This window comes from Mytilus edulis, chromosome 3 (assembly GCF_963676685.1).
Source record: "Mytilus edulis chromosome 3, xbMytEdul2.2, whole genome shotgun sequence".
In the NCBI taxonomy this organism is placed as follows: domain Eukaryota; kingdom Metazoa; phylum Mollusca; class Bivalvia; order Mytilida; family Mytilidae; genus Mytilus; species Mytilus edulis.
Window position 1 is genome coordinate 21,997,668 of NC_092346.1, and position 17,489 is coordinate 22,015,156.

At 32.4% G+C, this 17,489-nt stretch overlaps 1 protein-coding gene across 1 annotated transcript in view; it reads right to left on the minus strand.

Annotated features, from left to right (window-relative positions):
- The window catches only part of LOC139514210 (uncharacterized), a 179,066-nt gene that overhangs the window by 85,821 nt on the left and 75,756 nt on the right, over positions 1 to 17,489 (minus strand). The window contains exons 16-18 of the mRNA XM_071303036.1: positions 9,192 to 9,245; positions 7,708 to 7,786; positions 4,406 to 4,423 (exon numbers count right to left, since the gene is read on the minus strand). Coding sequence (XP_071159137.1) covers positions 4,406 to 4,423; positions 7,708 to 7,786; positions 9,192 to 9,245 — 151 coding nt within the window. The remainder of the gene's footprint in view (positions 1 to 4,405; positions 4,424 to 7,707; positions 7,787 to 9,191; positions 9,246 to 17,489) is intronic.

Consider the following 17,489-nt stretch of genomic DNA (forward strand, 5'->3'; position numbering starts at 1 on the left):
TTCAAACAGAAAGACTTGAAAGCAGAGAAAATCTGTGTATCTTATAATCGGCATGACTTTATCAGATGACAATACTAATACTAAAATAAGGCTTGCGCATAGTTATATACTTTAATTCAGTCACGGACCCGTGATATCACGGGTGTGTTCTAGTATTATATAAACACGGCCGACACTCGGCTAACCGAGAGATTGGTCGGTTAATCTATATTGAGTATGCGGCTATATGGGCGATTGGTCTGTTAATCGGGTTGGTTATACGTCTGTTAAGAGTAAAACGCTTAATTTAATGTTAAACTCTATTAAATATACAGATTTTTGGCATGTTATAAGAACCAAATAAAAAAAAGAAAAGTGTCTGACAAAATGATATCTATCATAGAACATTTTGCACTTGTAAAACCATTTCTTAGTCTGCGCAGTTTTCAGTAAAACTAAAAGGCGTCGCGCAAGTATGTAGTATTTATGCTTATACGCATAGCATTTTTTTTAATAAAAGGCGAAACAAACAAATTTAGATATCATTTAAAGGACAAAAAATAGTACTGTGGTTCTAAAAAATAAATTGACATTAGTAAATATTTCATAATTATAAAATAACGTGAATAATACCACGTTTTAGTGAAAATTATGGGAATAAAGTCTGTTAATGGGTTGGACAATTGAAATTGTGTCAGTTAAGAGTTATTTAGCCACGACAATAATTTTGCTACCTTTATATTTTCCCCTTGAAAAATTTAAGAATGAGATGTTCCTGAGTAAACAAAAATGACAATACGTTGCCACAGTATCCTAGAAAGAGCATTTTTATTTTGACTTTCTTTGCATTTTATTGAAGGGTGTGTCACTTCAATACAGCGTGATATTGATTGGCCTCTGATATATGCATGAATTTTTTATTGACGTTTTCAATCAGCCTTAATTTTTGTGTCTGTTCGAAGTAGCACGTTCTCAATTCCGACTGAAAGTGTCTTTCTAATACAACACAGGGTACATATAACGTGTTCTCGTTCACATATGAACATGATATTTGTCACTGGACGTTAAACCCTAATTCGTCAGCATCATCCAATTGGTTATTTTCTTCTATTACTTAATCATATGTTGTTTACAAATCACTCTAAAGAAGTAAAAGGAAAGGAGCGAATGCAGCTACATTTGGTTATTTTAAGTTTCAATTTAGTTTAGTTCCTTTCTACATAATTGCAGAGGAGAACTACAGTTGTCTATGGTGGCCGGTGAAGTCCATTTCGCGTTTTCGCGATTTCGCCTTTCATACTCTATAGGGCGAAAACGCGAAATCGCGAAAAGGCGAAATCGCGAAGTCGAAAACGAGAAATCGGTTTCGCGTTTTCGCGTTTTCGACTTTGCAATTTCGCGTTTTCGACTTCGCAAATTTCGCGTTTTTGCCCTATAGAATATGTAAGGCGAAAACGCCAAAGCGCTAAAATTCAAAATGGCATTAACCTGCCACCATAGTTGTCCGCATGTAAACTTCTAAAATTTGTCACCAATATAAGTACATCGCAATCCGTTACTGTTTCAACAGCCATCGGTGTTTCATGTGTGTATTCTTAAACAAGTATTATTTTTCTCTCGTTTTTAGCAACGTATCACTCTCTACTGTCCTTATATATTATTCTATATTCTGCGTTTTCATCCAGATTCTCGTGTATACCATGAGGTCCGGATTGGGGGTATTGTTTATTTCTGTATTCTTTAAATTGTTATGTCATTTTTTTTCTCTACATTTTATTTATCTTACTCATTATTCTTTCTTTATTTTTCATATTTTGTCATCCCAATATATTTTACTTACTGATGTTAAGTTACATTACGACGTTTATCTCTGATTTATATACTGGTTACCAATGAAGTTGACAAATTTGTGTCATTCATGACAATTAAACAGAATCAACATGATATATGCGATCATTCTTGGAGGAAATTAATATTTCTTTAATATTACACTTTTTGAAACCATTTTTATCAATTTTCAATTTCTTGTGTTGTTTCCGTATATGTAATGTTTCATTGCTCATGTGTTGTTTTCGTATATTTTAGCCGCTCGTCTTGAGCCTACTCATTTGATCCGATAACACCCCATATAGTAATAAAATTATACTTTTATTGCCATTCATAACTCTTAACAGACCAATTAACAGACCGGGTTTTATACATCCGACCCATTAACAGACCAGGTTTTAAATAAAGATTGATTTATGTCACCAAAATACAGATTTTCGTGTAGATTTTTCACACAATGATATCAATATGGTTAACAAACATAATGCCTTTGTTTTTTCGATGTTCAAAATATTGAATGCAAGTAAATTTAACCAATGTGTCATTTCGTGTACATTTTATGTGTGTAAAATGTGTATACATTTATTGATGAGTAACCCGCCTTTTCATTTTATAGATCGTACATCGAAGTTAGAAAAATAATAATTACACCACTGAATTCAGTACATTGAATTGTTTTGTTAGACATGAATGGTTTTTATGATGAAAATATATTTAGAAAGTTATACAATGAAACATGCTGAACTTTCAATGATTTTTTCGATAACACCTGATTAACAGACTTTAGCCAACCCGATTAACAGACCAACCGCCGATATAGCCGCATACTCAATATGGATTAAACGACCAATCTCTCGGTTAGCCGAGTGTCGGCCGTGATAAAGAGAAATAAATATTAAAGTTATATCATGAATATTAGTCATGATTTGTAAAACTCAGAATTGTCAAGTAAATTTAAGACACAATTCAAAATGTTCAGAATATGTCAAGCCATACTGAGAAAAAATTAGAATGTCGAGAATATGTCGAGAAACAAGATAGTATTCAAATGTCAAGAATTTGTCAAGAAATTTTAAGACCATACTCACTGAGAATGTCGAAAATATGTCGAGTAAATTTCATACAAATTTAATATAAATGAGAATTTGTCAAGAGAAATTAAGACACAAGTCATACTTTTGGAGTATGTCGAGTAAAAATTCCTATAAATTAAGACAAAAATTAGTCTTTTCATACTTTTAGACTTTTGTAGTGAATCTGATTGACACAAAAAACGATGGTGTTTGAGGCTTTATCTGCGTGACGAAGTAATTAAAATATGATCACGCCATACGATGTGAATAAGGGTATTATAATGATGGAAGTTTGTATGCTGCAAAATGATAGTTAAAAAAAAGTAAATTAAAATAAATAAATTCATACATAAAATTGAAATTTTACATTTGAAATACATTGCATTGCTGAAAATTTGAGACAGGATAGGTGACTTAAAATTAATAAATAATTAATTTCGTTTTGTGGTAATAACAATGTTAAACATAAGTGAACTCATTTGATCTTAGCATTTAAAGTGACGTTGAGAAATCAAGTAAACGAACTTAAAGAATAAAAATATTTGTAATTTTACAAAGGAAGAGAATCCTAAAACGTTTATGTTGTTCTCTTAAACAATCCTTTAATTCAAGTAAAGATTTTGAAAATTCATTAATTGCTTTCACATAACTAAATAAAATATATGTCGATCATATAAATTCATAATATAGAAAAAAAAGAATAGTTAAGTTGACAAAAAGTAACGTTAGAAACTTCATATTGTTACGCTTAAATTTCATAGCTGAATAAAATACATTGTAGTTCCAATCAGTACGTGCTGTTGGGTTTTAAAATGGAAGCCCTCAAACTCCCAACATCACATCATATCCCTCTTCAATTTAGATTTGTGTTGGAAAAGTCATAAAACATCATTGTATTATATTCACCAAGTATGTAAATTGTTTAATTCTTAATTGTCTGTTGAAGCAATTTAAAGAATTTATCTTCTAATTTAAAATACTTAACTTAAATTTATAATTCAGATTTTCATTCACATACATAAGTTAATCACATATCACATTTCAATTAAGATTGCTATTTGGAATAACAACTAAAATATCATTGGATTGTATTCACCAGAACCAGGCCTCGAAAAAAAACAAGTGTCCAAGAAGATGGACACGAAAGATGAAGAAGGAATTTCTTCCACAAGATGAACGGACGTGAGCTAGAATCAGTGAAAAATGCTAGATTCCCCAGATCACCGAAAGAAGCTAGTATTCCCCAGATCACAAGAAAAAGGTAAAATCACCTAATACAAGAAGATATAAGACTCCCAAAATGCGAAAGATGTCCATACCTCGTTATCTATTTTATTAATATATTGGAGGGAATGGGGAAACAACATGATAGAGCAGCGATATCTCTCCCTTTTCCTGATTGAAACTGCTTACAAATAGAAAGTTGAAATCATCATAGTTTTATTTTCTAAAAGGTATAAAAAGTAAAACCAAACTTTAAATTTTATTTTTTTTAAAGGGGAAAAATTTAATATCAGTTAGCCTACCTTCATAGAAATCCAGTTCTGAAAAGCAATTATAAGACATTCATTAATTAAAATCAATGCATATTAAAAAAAAAATATATATAATATATTCAAATAAACTATAATAATATTATGAGCTAGTGCAGCGATTGAGAGATGAAAGATGTTCATTCTATAAACCTGTCCTTTTTATTTATTAATTAGGTCTTTACGCCAATGCGTGCAAAGACCTTTCAACGTAAGTTTTGCTTCCGCCACTAACGAACATTTATTGGGTTAATAAAACACACCCTTTTTATCGAACACTTTTCCACAAGAGAGTTAACTGTATACAGATTTTTTTCACAACTCCGAAACTGTCAAGAATATCGCTGATAGTTTTTTTTTTCCAAAATGTTCGTTACATCCTCGGCAATTTTTGTCATTAAGTTTGCGAAACAAAGGGTCTATTCATTTTGTCCACAAAAAAAGGATAAAGGTCACAGGTCGAAATCACGTTCTTAGATTTAGATTTTTTATATTGCAGATGCTGTAACATATATGTTTCATAAAAGGCAGAATACAAAGCTTGCAAGTAATGACATAAAATACCTGGTGAATCATGTAAAAATTGTTTTGACAAATCACACATTGTTTATTTCGTTGAGTTAGTCACAAACATAGGCAAAAGCAGTTTACCAATGTACAAAGGTCAAATGAACCATAACAGTCATAGACAATAACTGTTTAGTGTCTTTAAATATCAGCTGTATTTGTACGAGGCTAGAAAACAAGATGTATGCGAGCTTTTAGCGAGCTATTACACCTGTTTCGAGCCGAGTACAAATACAGCTGATATTTAAAGACACTAAACAGTTATTGTCTATGACTGTTATGGTTCATTTGACCTTTGTACATTGGTATCTGAAGCGGCACAGAAGCCAGAAAACGCCCGGTGTTTATGTTTGACGCCGGAAGCATACCTACGACGTTACCTAGTGAAGGGACCAAAGAAGATAACATCTTTTCGCGGAATTTTCTTTAATGAAGATTTTACACTGAAATAATAATTAAAATTTAATTATGGACTTGTTTTGCATTAAAATAGAGATAACTGTATTGTATTTGAAGCTTTGCGGACGTCCATTGGTAGTTTTACTGTCGCAAATACCCGTTTACCTGTCTCCGCTACGCGTCGCCAAGTAAACTAAATTTGCGACAGTAAAACTTCCGATGGACGTCCTAAAAGCTTCAAATACAATACAGTTATCTCTTAATTGACATCAATTTTGTCAGCAATCAAAGTCGGGCTACAAAATTATTTGAAACTACTTATTCTAGAGGTGGCATGAATCAGATGTGGATACTACAAAATCCAAAGATCTTTAAGAGTACATACAATATAAGAATCTTTCATTTTGCAATAGTATTAAACAACTCATTTTTCAAAAGTATTCCCCATTGCGACAATCATGACAAGATGAATGAGTTGGTTCTTCGTAGTTTCTAAGATAAATGGCAAACGGAGATTCAAGGATCTTGTCTTATGGGACATATCGTATACGGCAAAACATCGTTCTGATCCAATAAAAATATTCTCTGAAACTGACATTATCAAGATGTTTGATTGGAAACATTTGTAACGTGTGGAGGACGTGTTTTCAACAAACAATTGGCATTCCTATGGCAACCATTTGTGCTACTCTTCTTACCGCCTTTTACCTTTATTCATATTAACATTTTAGAAAAAAGAAAAGTCAGCAGTATCCTTTAACTGCATTTTTAGCTATAAAGATAGTGTTCTCTCACTAAATAATTCAAATATAATGACTTAAGTGAACACATCTATCCCTTCAAATTTGAGATAAAGGATACAGCAGATACATTTAAGTCTGCTTCTTGTCTCGACCTTCTTCTAGAAATTGGCAACGAGGGTTGGTAAAAAAACAAAACTTTACGACAAAAGAGATTTTTCAATTTGTAGGACGCTATCACGAGTTGATTGGCCGTTATGGAATATCTGTTTCACAAATAAATGTCAACTAAAATCACGTTAATTTTTCTGAATTAGAGTTATCACCGGGGTTGCATTTATATGAGCGAAACGACGGATGCCACATGTGAATCAGAAACTGCTTACCCTTCCTGAGCATCTGGGATCACTAACAGTTTTTGGTGGGGTTCGTGTTGCTCAGTCTTTAGTTTTCTATGTTGTGTGTTTACTGTTGTTTGTCTGTTGGTGTCTCTTTTTTTTTTAGCCTTGGCGTTGTCAGTTAAGTTTGAATGCCCCTTTTGGATCTTTCGCCGCCTCTATTTTACTTTATATTACATGCAATGGTTTCGTGAGGACTTGGTATGATCTTGCCATTATTTAATATGATTTTAATATTATTTTATGTGGTTTAACCATTACTTGATGTGTGTGTGGGTTAAGGGTAATTCGTTGTTTCTATTCATGCTGTGGCTGTTGTCATGCCAACGACATAAGTTGCAGAATGTGAGACATAAGGAGTACTATTTTGCAGCATCGCGCAAACTGTTTGTATAAAGCGTTATATTTTAGAAGGTTGAAGACCTAGAAGCGTCATATCTTGTATGTAGATACCTTATGTTACGAAGTTTCTGTGCGTTACCTGTCAATTTTCCTTGATCTCATTGTCAGGGTTCTATGAATGCTTGAAAAATCAAGTTTATTTTCTTTTGAAATGTGATACATTCTTATATTATCAGTAATAGGGTAACACTAACTATTAGGTATGTGGGTTCCCTAAAATGTTTACATGTTTCTCAGGGAAAAAAACATCACCTGACCTCGACCTCATTATATAGATCATAGATCAAGGTCGAATTACTTTATTAAGGTGTTGAGAACCTTTGGTGACCCCATAGTTTAAGTGTCTTTAAAAAGTACATAGTGACAGTGGTCGTTACATACAAACGTTCACCTAAATTGTCCCAGTCAATGGACAAATTTAATGTGTCAATCAATGGCCACAGCCACACTGTTTTGAATTTCATTCTATAAGTCGCAGATAGGCCAGTAAAAAAACCGCGGACAGACAAAAGACAGTTTCGAAAACTTATACAAAGGCAACTAAAAATTCGGCAACACCTTTCTACCAAAAGCCAAAGGATGTAATCACACAAGCGCTGTGGAAGGATGCACAGTTTTCCCTGTCGAATTGCAAACCTATATACACAAGAAGCGTATCAAACACATCCAGATCTACCACAGAAAATCTTTTCATTTATAGAGTTTTATAGATATGAATGTAGACACGTTGTATTTACTCCACAAGTTAGATGCATGGTTTTATATAAAAAGCTAATCAGGAAATAATTACCTTTGACGGAAAAGCAGTAAAATTTGATTTCTTTCCATTTATCATTTACAGGTGAAGTTTCATTCTGAAGTCCCATTATCTGTAAAGTTAGTCATCATACTTCATAAAACTATTTTTTTTCAAAAAACATTTTAGGTTTTCTCTTTCAAATTCATAATGCATATATCTAAGGTCACATTGTTTGTAAAATAAAATTAATTACGCCCTTTTGATGTTATGAAACGGTACAAACAGCTGAATCTAAGATCGTTTGTTTTCTAGATACTTTGTTTAAAAAAACGGATTATATATATTTCGTTTGGTTTATAACACCAAATCACTTCTGGTGCTTTAAACTTATGAGATAACTGACTTTACATTATTAAATAATAAAAAATGATTGCTGGATTTGTCTTAGGGACAAAATATGCTACTTCCATTTTAGACGTTATGCGTCATATGATCGTTGCCTGTAATGATTAAAAAAACATAAACGGTTGTAATCTATTTTCATGAAATAAGGAAGATAATGAATTCCTTGTACACAATGGTCTCACCGTGTTTCTTTTCAATAACATTTAAAAAACTGTCCGGTCAGCAGTTTGAATTCCCGAATCCAAGTATATATACTACTATCATAGGATTGTTGACTTATCCCGACAACTCTAGCAATTTCAAAGCCCTCGACCGATTGTGGTTGAACGATTCTACAACTGACAACGAGGCTGAAAACACTTACTTTGCAGCTAGACATGGTTACAATTCGTCTTTCAAATCGAACAAAGTAACGACCAAACCTTATAACGCAGCCGTTTTTAATCACTGCCAATTGCAAAATATCCATGTAATCTTGACTGAACAAGGTTACTCAGCCGTAGACGTCAACACAACTTTGACAAAGTGTAAGATTTCTATGATAAACAAGAAAGCGGATGACTTTCATATGAAGTTCTTCCACATTGATCATTTATTACAAGCAATAATAAAATCATCCGGATCCACAACGACTTTTCAGACCAGTACCTCTTGTTCGTCATCGATATGAATTACCAGTCTGAAAAGCTTAAAGTCAGTATTTGACATTTAAATCAGGATAGAACATTTTCGTGCGTGTCTTTTTATAGAAATAAGAAGGTGTGGTCTGAGTGTCAATGAGACAACTCTCCATACATGGCACAATGTGTAAAAAATAACCATTATAGTTCAAAGTACGGCCTCCAACACAGAGCATTGGCTCACACCGAACAGCCAGCTATCAAGGGCCCCAAAACGACTATTGTAAAACAATTCAAACAGATTATGAATAAAACTGATATACTTGTGAAACAATAGTAAATTCATTTAATCGCATGTAATTTCTTTCGAAAAAAAAATGATAACAAAAATCATTCTACTCTCGAATAAAAGACCGATTCACCCGAGAAAAAAAGTAAATTTATATAAACCGGATACTGTGAAAGTTGCATCTCTAAAAATCATGTTTGTCACATAGTATTTTAATTTACCTGGACGCAATAATCTCCAGCGTGTTTCATATGCATCCTGGTATAGGCGTTCGCCTGAAAGAAATGAAGTCACAATTAAGATAATGCATTTCAAATTGATACAAAACATAAACAACCAATATGTCAATTGTTCGCGAACAATTGATAGGGTTTCCTTTTTATATTGTAAAAAATACACCCAAATTAACGCATAATACGCTGAAAAGTTTAAAAACACATTAAACCGTTAAAATGAGTTTACAACACAAAATTCAATAACTTGGACAAGTCCTTGACCTAGTGACCTTTGTCAAGGTCATACATTCACAATGGTAAGTTTTAAGAGTTATAGCTATAATAATGTCTTCTCAGAGTTGTAATGGCCAATTAACACTGGTTACTTTCGTTGGTCATAATCCTACAATGGGGTCTTATAATCTTTTAGGTCTAAATGTAGCAAAGAAACAATGGATGAGTTCTTAAACAAAATCCAGTCTTCTGTTTTTGTCGACCTATTACGGTTACTGTGTTTAATCACTAATAAGTTATTGTTTTGTTTTGGGGAGATATCTCTAAGCAGACCTCATGTTATGATTCACAGTTGGCTGAAATATGCCAAAACGGCAACAGTTTCGATGAATAATGAACGTTGAGGAATGTTTTATACATGTACTATGTAAAGGCAACTGTAGTATACCGCTGTTCAAAACTCATAAATCCATGGACAAAAAACAAAATCGGGGTAACAAACTAAAACAAAAAAACAAAATCGGGGTAACAAACTAAAACCGAGGGAAACGCATTAAATATAAGAGGAGAACAACGACACAACACTAAAATGTAACACACACAGAAACGGACCAAGCATCAGACAAAATCCCACGAGAATAACAAATATAACATCAAAACCAAATACATGCATTTGGGATAGACAAGTACCGTGACACGTCTTATCGCAATGTGAAATTACACTCAAAAATAAGAGAAAACAAACGACGCAACGTTAAAATGTAACACACACAGAAACGAACAATAATATAACAATGGCCATATTCCTGACTTGGTACAGGACATACTATACCTGTCAAAAGCATAAATGTATAAATATTCACAAAGCATTATAGTAAATATCTTTTTAAGATAATGGAAAATCAATCACTCTGAAATGTGTTCGTGTCTATTTCTTAGAGACAAGGAATAAATATAATACCCTTCCTCGATTTAAAGGGGCACTAGCTGTCGAATTCATATTCACCGATTTTAATCAAATTCTCATATTTGATTTATAACAATGTAAAACATTTATCCAAATTATTAAAAGTCTAAAATAAACAGTTATCAGGGCAAGGGCAAGAAAATACGTAGCTTCGTTTTGTGCTTTTTTTTAGTCTAGACGCTATCTATGATAATCTAATTAATTATCGAGTTGACCTCTAAAGACATCCGATGACCATATAAGCGATGTAAACATGTAATTCATAGAGTAAATATATGTAAATTAAGGGTGTGTAATACAAAGTTTCCCATTGAAACAGGAAGATGGAGAAATGTACCACGAAATGAGAGAATTTGTCCGTTTTGTTAAGCTAGTTTTGGGGATGTGTATCACTATATATGTATATGTACCAATTATGAAGTTAAAGATTTAAGGGGGAAGTTCAAGGAAGAAGATTTTAAAAAAGTACTGGGCATGCTTAAATATTGTAATAATAATGTGCTGTCTAAGCTGTAAATTTTTATTCAAAAGGTAGAAAAGATGCTTGTGTGATTTAAAATTGCAATAAACAAAGATTTATTTCTCAAGATGTATAATTTAAAAATGTATACTGTATGTATTATGAAATATGTTGTGATTTATATTGTGTGTAATATGCTCCTGTTACGTAGTCTTCTGCGGCTGAGTTTTCTTTAATAAACTATGAAACTATAAAACTATGAAACTATGAAACTATATGATGAAGACATAATCTTTCAATCAATTTAATTGAGGTCTGGAGCTGGCATGTCAGTTAACTGTAGCAGTCTGTTGTTATTTATGTATTATTGTCATTTTATTTATTTTCTTTTGTTACATCTTCTGACATCGGACTCGGACTTCTCTTGAACTGAATGTTAATGTGCGTATTGTTATGCGTTTACTTTTCTACATTGGCTAGAGGTATAGGAGGAGGATTGAGATCTCATAAACATGTTTAACCCCGCCGCAATTTTGCGCCTGTCCCAAGTCAGGAGGCTCTGCCCTTTGTTAGTTTTGTATGATTTTTAATTTTAGTTTCTTGTGTATAATTCGGAGTTTAGTATGACGTCCATTATCACTGTACTAGTATACATATTTTTTAAGGGGCCAGCTGAAGGACACCTACGGGTGCGGGAGTTTCTCGCTACATTGAAGACACATTGGTGGCCTTCGTCTGTTGTCTGCTCTATGGTCGGGTTGTTGTCGCTTTGACACATTCCCTATTTCCTTTCTCAATTTTATGTATATAGATATAAATAGATTAAGCAAACTCGAGCTGTTGGATTATTCTATGTCTTTTTAATTTCATATTATAGATGAAAAATAAATATTTATCCTCTTTTTTATCAGTATAAGAATGATTTTCTGTGGATCGAATCAGTCAATCAAATGATATACCTTTGTTTCACTTTCAATGTTGACATTCTTTTCCGTTAAATAACTTTACACATACAATCCACGTGTTATCCATTTAAAGCTAATGAGTTAAATTGAAGTTCACATAAATACGGATTCAATGAGGTCGAATTATTCACTTGCAAGTGAATAATTCATAATCAATGTTTTTTTTAGCTTATTTTGACAACATTGAACCATACTGGCTGCTAAAAGCGATTTTTATTGCACTATTTGCATTTCATTAATGATTAAGCAAATAAAATGATATATTTGATTTTTTTATATATCTCGTAGCTAGTGTCCCTTTAAATGACCTTTTTAATCAAAAAAGAAGGTAACACATATGGCTGGAACATTTAAGTAACCCTAACAAATACTTGACACAACTTTTCTCCCTTTTTACGAACCAATTCAAAATTCAGAATGCAGAATTTTTCAACTATCTGAATAAAAATCCATCTTTTGGGTTATTGTGTTTTTTCTCTGTTTTCGTTGTTGATTCGTTGCTGTCTTGTTGACGAATATCTGAAATCTTTATTAATCATCAATAATATTAATGGCTATATTTCGGGTAATTAAAACACTCGTTTCATCGTATAAAATACAACTATTCATTAATCTGAACATAGAATGAGTACTTTAGATCGCGGATTATAAATGAAATGAAGCGATGAAAAACTAAATGAAATTTTTTGTCCCGCATTGTCTAAAAAAACCGTATTGTATTTCAGTAAAGAACACATGTTTCGGTCTGTCGTAAACACGAATCCTTTGAGAAATGGTAAGCATAACATGGATTGAAACGATTGTCAGTTTCAAAAGTGAAACTAGGGAAGGCAGCATCAGGTACGCCGATTTCGGGGATTGATTCGACTCTAACAAAAGTCTAATACAAGTTATGCGCTACTGTAAATCAGATTACATTGCATTTATCGTAGGCAGGTGAAGGAAGTCAACTTAGAAGTTCTGGGATTGGATGTAAGGGTGCAATATATTTTTTTATCATTTATCTATGAATAACTGCAATGTGTTTATTTACAATATAAATTATTTTTTTATAATTTTTTTCTTAAAAATGTCCCACCATTTTTTTCTTAAAATGTCTTGTACTAAGTCAGGAAAATGACCATTGTTATATTATATACTAGTCAACAAAAGAAACGATACAAGACTTTTTTTTTCAAATTTAAGATAAAGTTTTCCGTTTATAGGACCAATATAGAAGGTAGTAATACTTAATCATTATGGAAATATAAATCCGTTTAAAAAAAAATATTTTTTTGCTTTCGTGATGTTTTTTGACGATTTTTTTTGTTTTTTACAAAATTTACATAAAACGACAATTTGAAAAACAGAAGTTTCAACTAATGATGCCAACCTCTCATTTAAAGGTAAAGACAATGTTTGCCATCAATTGGTTTTTAAAAATCATACAGTTTCTTCGTTTATTTGTTTACCAAAGTTCGGCCCCACGAGAAATCGTTAAAATGTACTGATTTACCATAGACATTATGTGTAAAGTGATATTCAAAAAGCGGTCACAATCTTAAAACTAATCCGAAATGTTCCAAATTTACTGTGTGTTGTTTTCATATCCAAAGCATTGATTTAAGACAAAAATTAAAAATTTTTTTTTTGCATTTTTTGAGATTTCAAAAAAACACTTTTTTCCCAAAAATTTGAAAAAACAATATTTCAACCCATTAGTTACAGCATGAACACAACTTGATTAGCATATTGAATATTTTTAAACAAAGTTGAAATTTTATTTAGTACTTAAAAAATTACGTGTCGATTTTTTATTCAACTTTCCGCAAAACTTATTTGCACCCTATAGTCGTTTACAGGGAATTTAGATACTTTCCGACAAGTTTTGATTTTCATTATCACATGTGCATACATTGCAAATGAAAGCTTTTTAAAATAGTGTATTTCATTTTGTTTTATATTTAATACTTTTTGATAAATTTTATTTCAAAGTCGTGTATCGTTTCTTTTGTTGACTAGTATAGTTCGTTTCTGTGTGTGTTACATTTGAGTGTTGTGTTTCAGTTGTGTCGTAGTTCTCTTATATTTGATGTGTTTCCCTCAGTTTTAGTTTGTAATCCGGATTTTTATTTTCTCAATCGATTTATGAATTTTAAACCGCGGTATACTACTGTTGTCTTTATTCAAACCTAATGAAATATGGCATGGATAACATAAACAAGCCTAGTTGCAAGTTGGTCGTGAAATAATTTGGATTTAATTTTTAAAACAGAATAATAATGAACTTAAACCACACATAACTGTTTTCTCCATGGTTTTTTTTATCATAAAAGTGTAAAATTTAGACTTTGAAATGTTAGTCTGTTGCCGATGGTAGAATAAATAGTACCACTTTCCCTGTGAGTTTACATCTATGAAATGAGATCTTTTTGAATTTTATGCTTACCTGGTTATCTTAATTGTTATAAAAGATGTCATGTTATATTATATATGAAGTGTCAGGAATGCACACGAGCTGTTGATAAATGTAGTTCTTAAATTACGTTTCTGTACTCATTAAATCAAAGTTACCAGATTAAACAAGTTCGGTACGAATAAATATCGCAATTGATATCGGTATTCTCATTCATTTTCTTTTTGTTGGGGGAATATAAACATAACTAAATATGTATTGATATACAGTCAAGAATAGTTACTGTCGATACTGTTTACTTGTTTATTGGCATTTCTGAAGGCTCGTGCTGTTTATGACATATTTACATAAATCCGTTGAATTTGTACTGATTGATAATACGATTTATCTATCACTCTCGTATTTCTTCAGGTTCGAGTTGCTCAATCTTTAGTTTGTATGTAGTGTTTTGTGAACTTGTCTTCGTTTTTTTTTGGCCATAGCTTTTCTCTCGACTTTCGATTTTTTTTAATTCCTTGGTATCTTCCGCAACTACTTTAGTCTGGAAGAACATAATTTATTGGTCCTCAATACTCTTCAACTTCGTACTTTATTTGGCCATTTAACATTTTTTGATTCGAGCGTCACTGATGAGTCTTTTACAGACGAAACGCGCGTCTGTCGTAAATGTAAAATTTTAATCCTGGTATCGATGATGAGTGAATTATTAATATGATATAGCTTACGACTTTTCTTCGATCGGTACTTTTGTGTTTTTGTTTGCTTATTTTATCCTTCTCACAGAACTTTTTATTTTGCAATTTCGTAGTATATGGTGTGCTGTTTATCAACTGTCTGGGGGCAAGGTATATTTGAGAGCTCACGGTCATGTTTAACTCGACTATATGTGCTTTTCCCATGTGAAGAACCTGTTATTCATGTTTTTCGTTAAATATGTTTTTAATCATGACGTTCATTTTCTCGTTTAACATGTTTCCCGTATTGTTATAGTGGGGCCTTTTCATGATAGCTGTCGATATATAAATATAATTCGTCTAAATTTCAGCCGAACAATGTTAGATCTGCAAATTTTCTGAAGCAAATTTATTGTTCCGGGACTCAAACTCATGCTCCTGAATATCGTGGCACCAAATCTCCTTGCACTGTACCTGACGTGCTAGACTACTCGACCACCTAGACTCTAATAAAACAAAGCTTTCGGTGCTCAGGTGTTACCTTTTCTCGTCAGTTTTAATCTGGGGTCGTAACACAGTACTATATAAGTCACGAATACTAGTATAAAATTTGTACAAATCATTTAATTGCTATATATATATATAAGTAAAAATAAATATAAATTGACTAAAAATACTTAGTCCTTTTTTAAAATGACTGAAATTTTGAAACAAAATTCCACAAATCACGAAGATGGAAATTTTACAGATCAGCTGAATTATCTATATCGTAAAGGATTTTATAAATGAATGTAGGATGCAGTCACAGAAATAATTATATTGTAAGTCATCGTTCAAAATTGACGAAGTTCAATAAAAAAAAAAATAGATCATAGGCGGATCCAGAGGGGGCCTGGGGCCCGGGCTCCTCCTTTCGATGAAAAATTTGATTGATAACTTAGCTTTTCACTGAAGCGCGACTGGCGCCTACTCCCCTTTTAGGTCAGTCAGCGTCCCCGTACAAAAAGATATGGATCCGCGGCCACTGTTTGTTAATAAAAATTGGCGCTATTAGATGATTTTTTATTGTCGCAGTTTAAGATACCTTTAAATCAGTTTAAATTGAAGTGGCGCAGAAGTAGCATTGGCGAAAACAAGTTGCAGCGCAAATTATTTTGCACTTAGACAACTTATCTATCAGCTCGAGGCAAGATCCTAAGTAAACATAACTAGTATACATGTTTTTTTAAACAGTAATTTAAAATCAGTAATCCGATAAAATTCCACCATTTTCTTCACTATATTATTTTTTATCTAAATAATAAATACTGCTGAGTGTGCAACCTCCATCGTGCAAGGCGTTAAACTTTAAACGAAAATGCAATTTAATAATTGTGTAATGAAAATCAACGTGAATGTCATTAATGTATACTAGATGGTACGAGTAACAGGCTCAATCATTTTGAAGTGAAACCCACCACATTGTTTTACGAGACATCAAGAAAAAAATTAAAGAAACATTTGTTTCAAACATTTTCATTTCGACGAGATCAATTGCTTTTTTAATTTTTCAATCTGAAGTTATTACAAACGTCATAGAAGATACGGAGTATTGGATTATAAAAGAGGGACGAAAGATCAAGCATCTTGATAATGTCAGTTTCAGAGAATTGTTTGTTTGATAAAAAAACGAGGTTCATGTCTGCCAAACGACATAAAACGTGTTTTTATTTCGGTATGTGTGTGTGTGTGTGTGTGTGTGTGTGAAATGAGATGTGGAACTCACATTTTTAACCCGACATAAAGAAACAACAAGAAAGCTAGAGGTTAATATACGATCTAAAACAAGACACGTGTCTATACAATGTGTAAACTCCCCCGAGCACCGAACTGTTGTAATTACAGTCGTTCATTTACTGATTAACCAAGTCTATTTAGAAAATCTATCGTTTCATGAATTTTCAGATCACTTGGACATGGCCAATTGGAGCAAAGCACTCCATACTTCGTGGAATGAGAATTTGCCGCAAATGTAAATCAAATATCAAATGACGTAGCATATGTTCCAATTATGAGAAGAAACATATGATATAGCACGCTTTGTGACATTTCATCTCTATAAACGAGACAATACATGAAAGCAAGTCATTGCGAACTTTACGAGGTGGAAGTCAAATACGATGCATCTACTTCCGGTATGTTATCTATAATAAATTAGAGGCATTAAAGGTCTTTTGTTTTGAGATCGACATTCGACCTAGACATTAAGATAATGTCTTTATGGTCAAGGATAATCTAACATTTAGATTTTGACCTCTCCTAGAATAATTGCTATTCGAATTAAACAGCGATAGTGTGACTCAGAAAGAAATGTAGAAACCTGTTTGAAACATTATGGCAAATATTTGTTACATTTAGTTTGAACCATTCCGATGACATTTATGATGTATAGGTTAAAAGCTTATGATGTAATATAATTAGGTATTTTGTATAAGGTAAAGACAAATTAACCTTTATAATAGATCGGCCGGACGTGACCTGCAGTAAACCGAAAGTAGCTTTTTTGGCTTTTATTTAAGACTAAAAACTTGAGTTCTCTTCATCTTTGTATTTATATGGCTTTATAACCT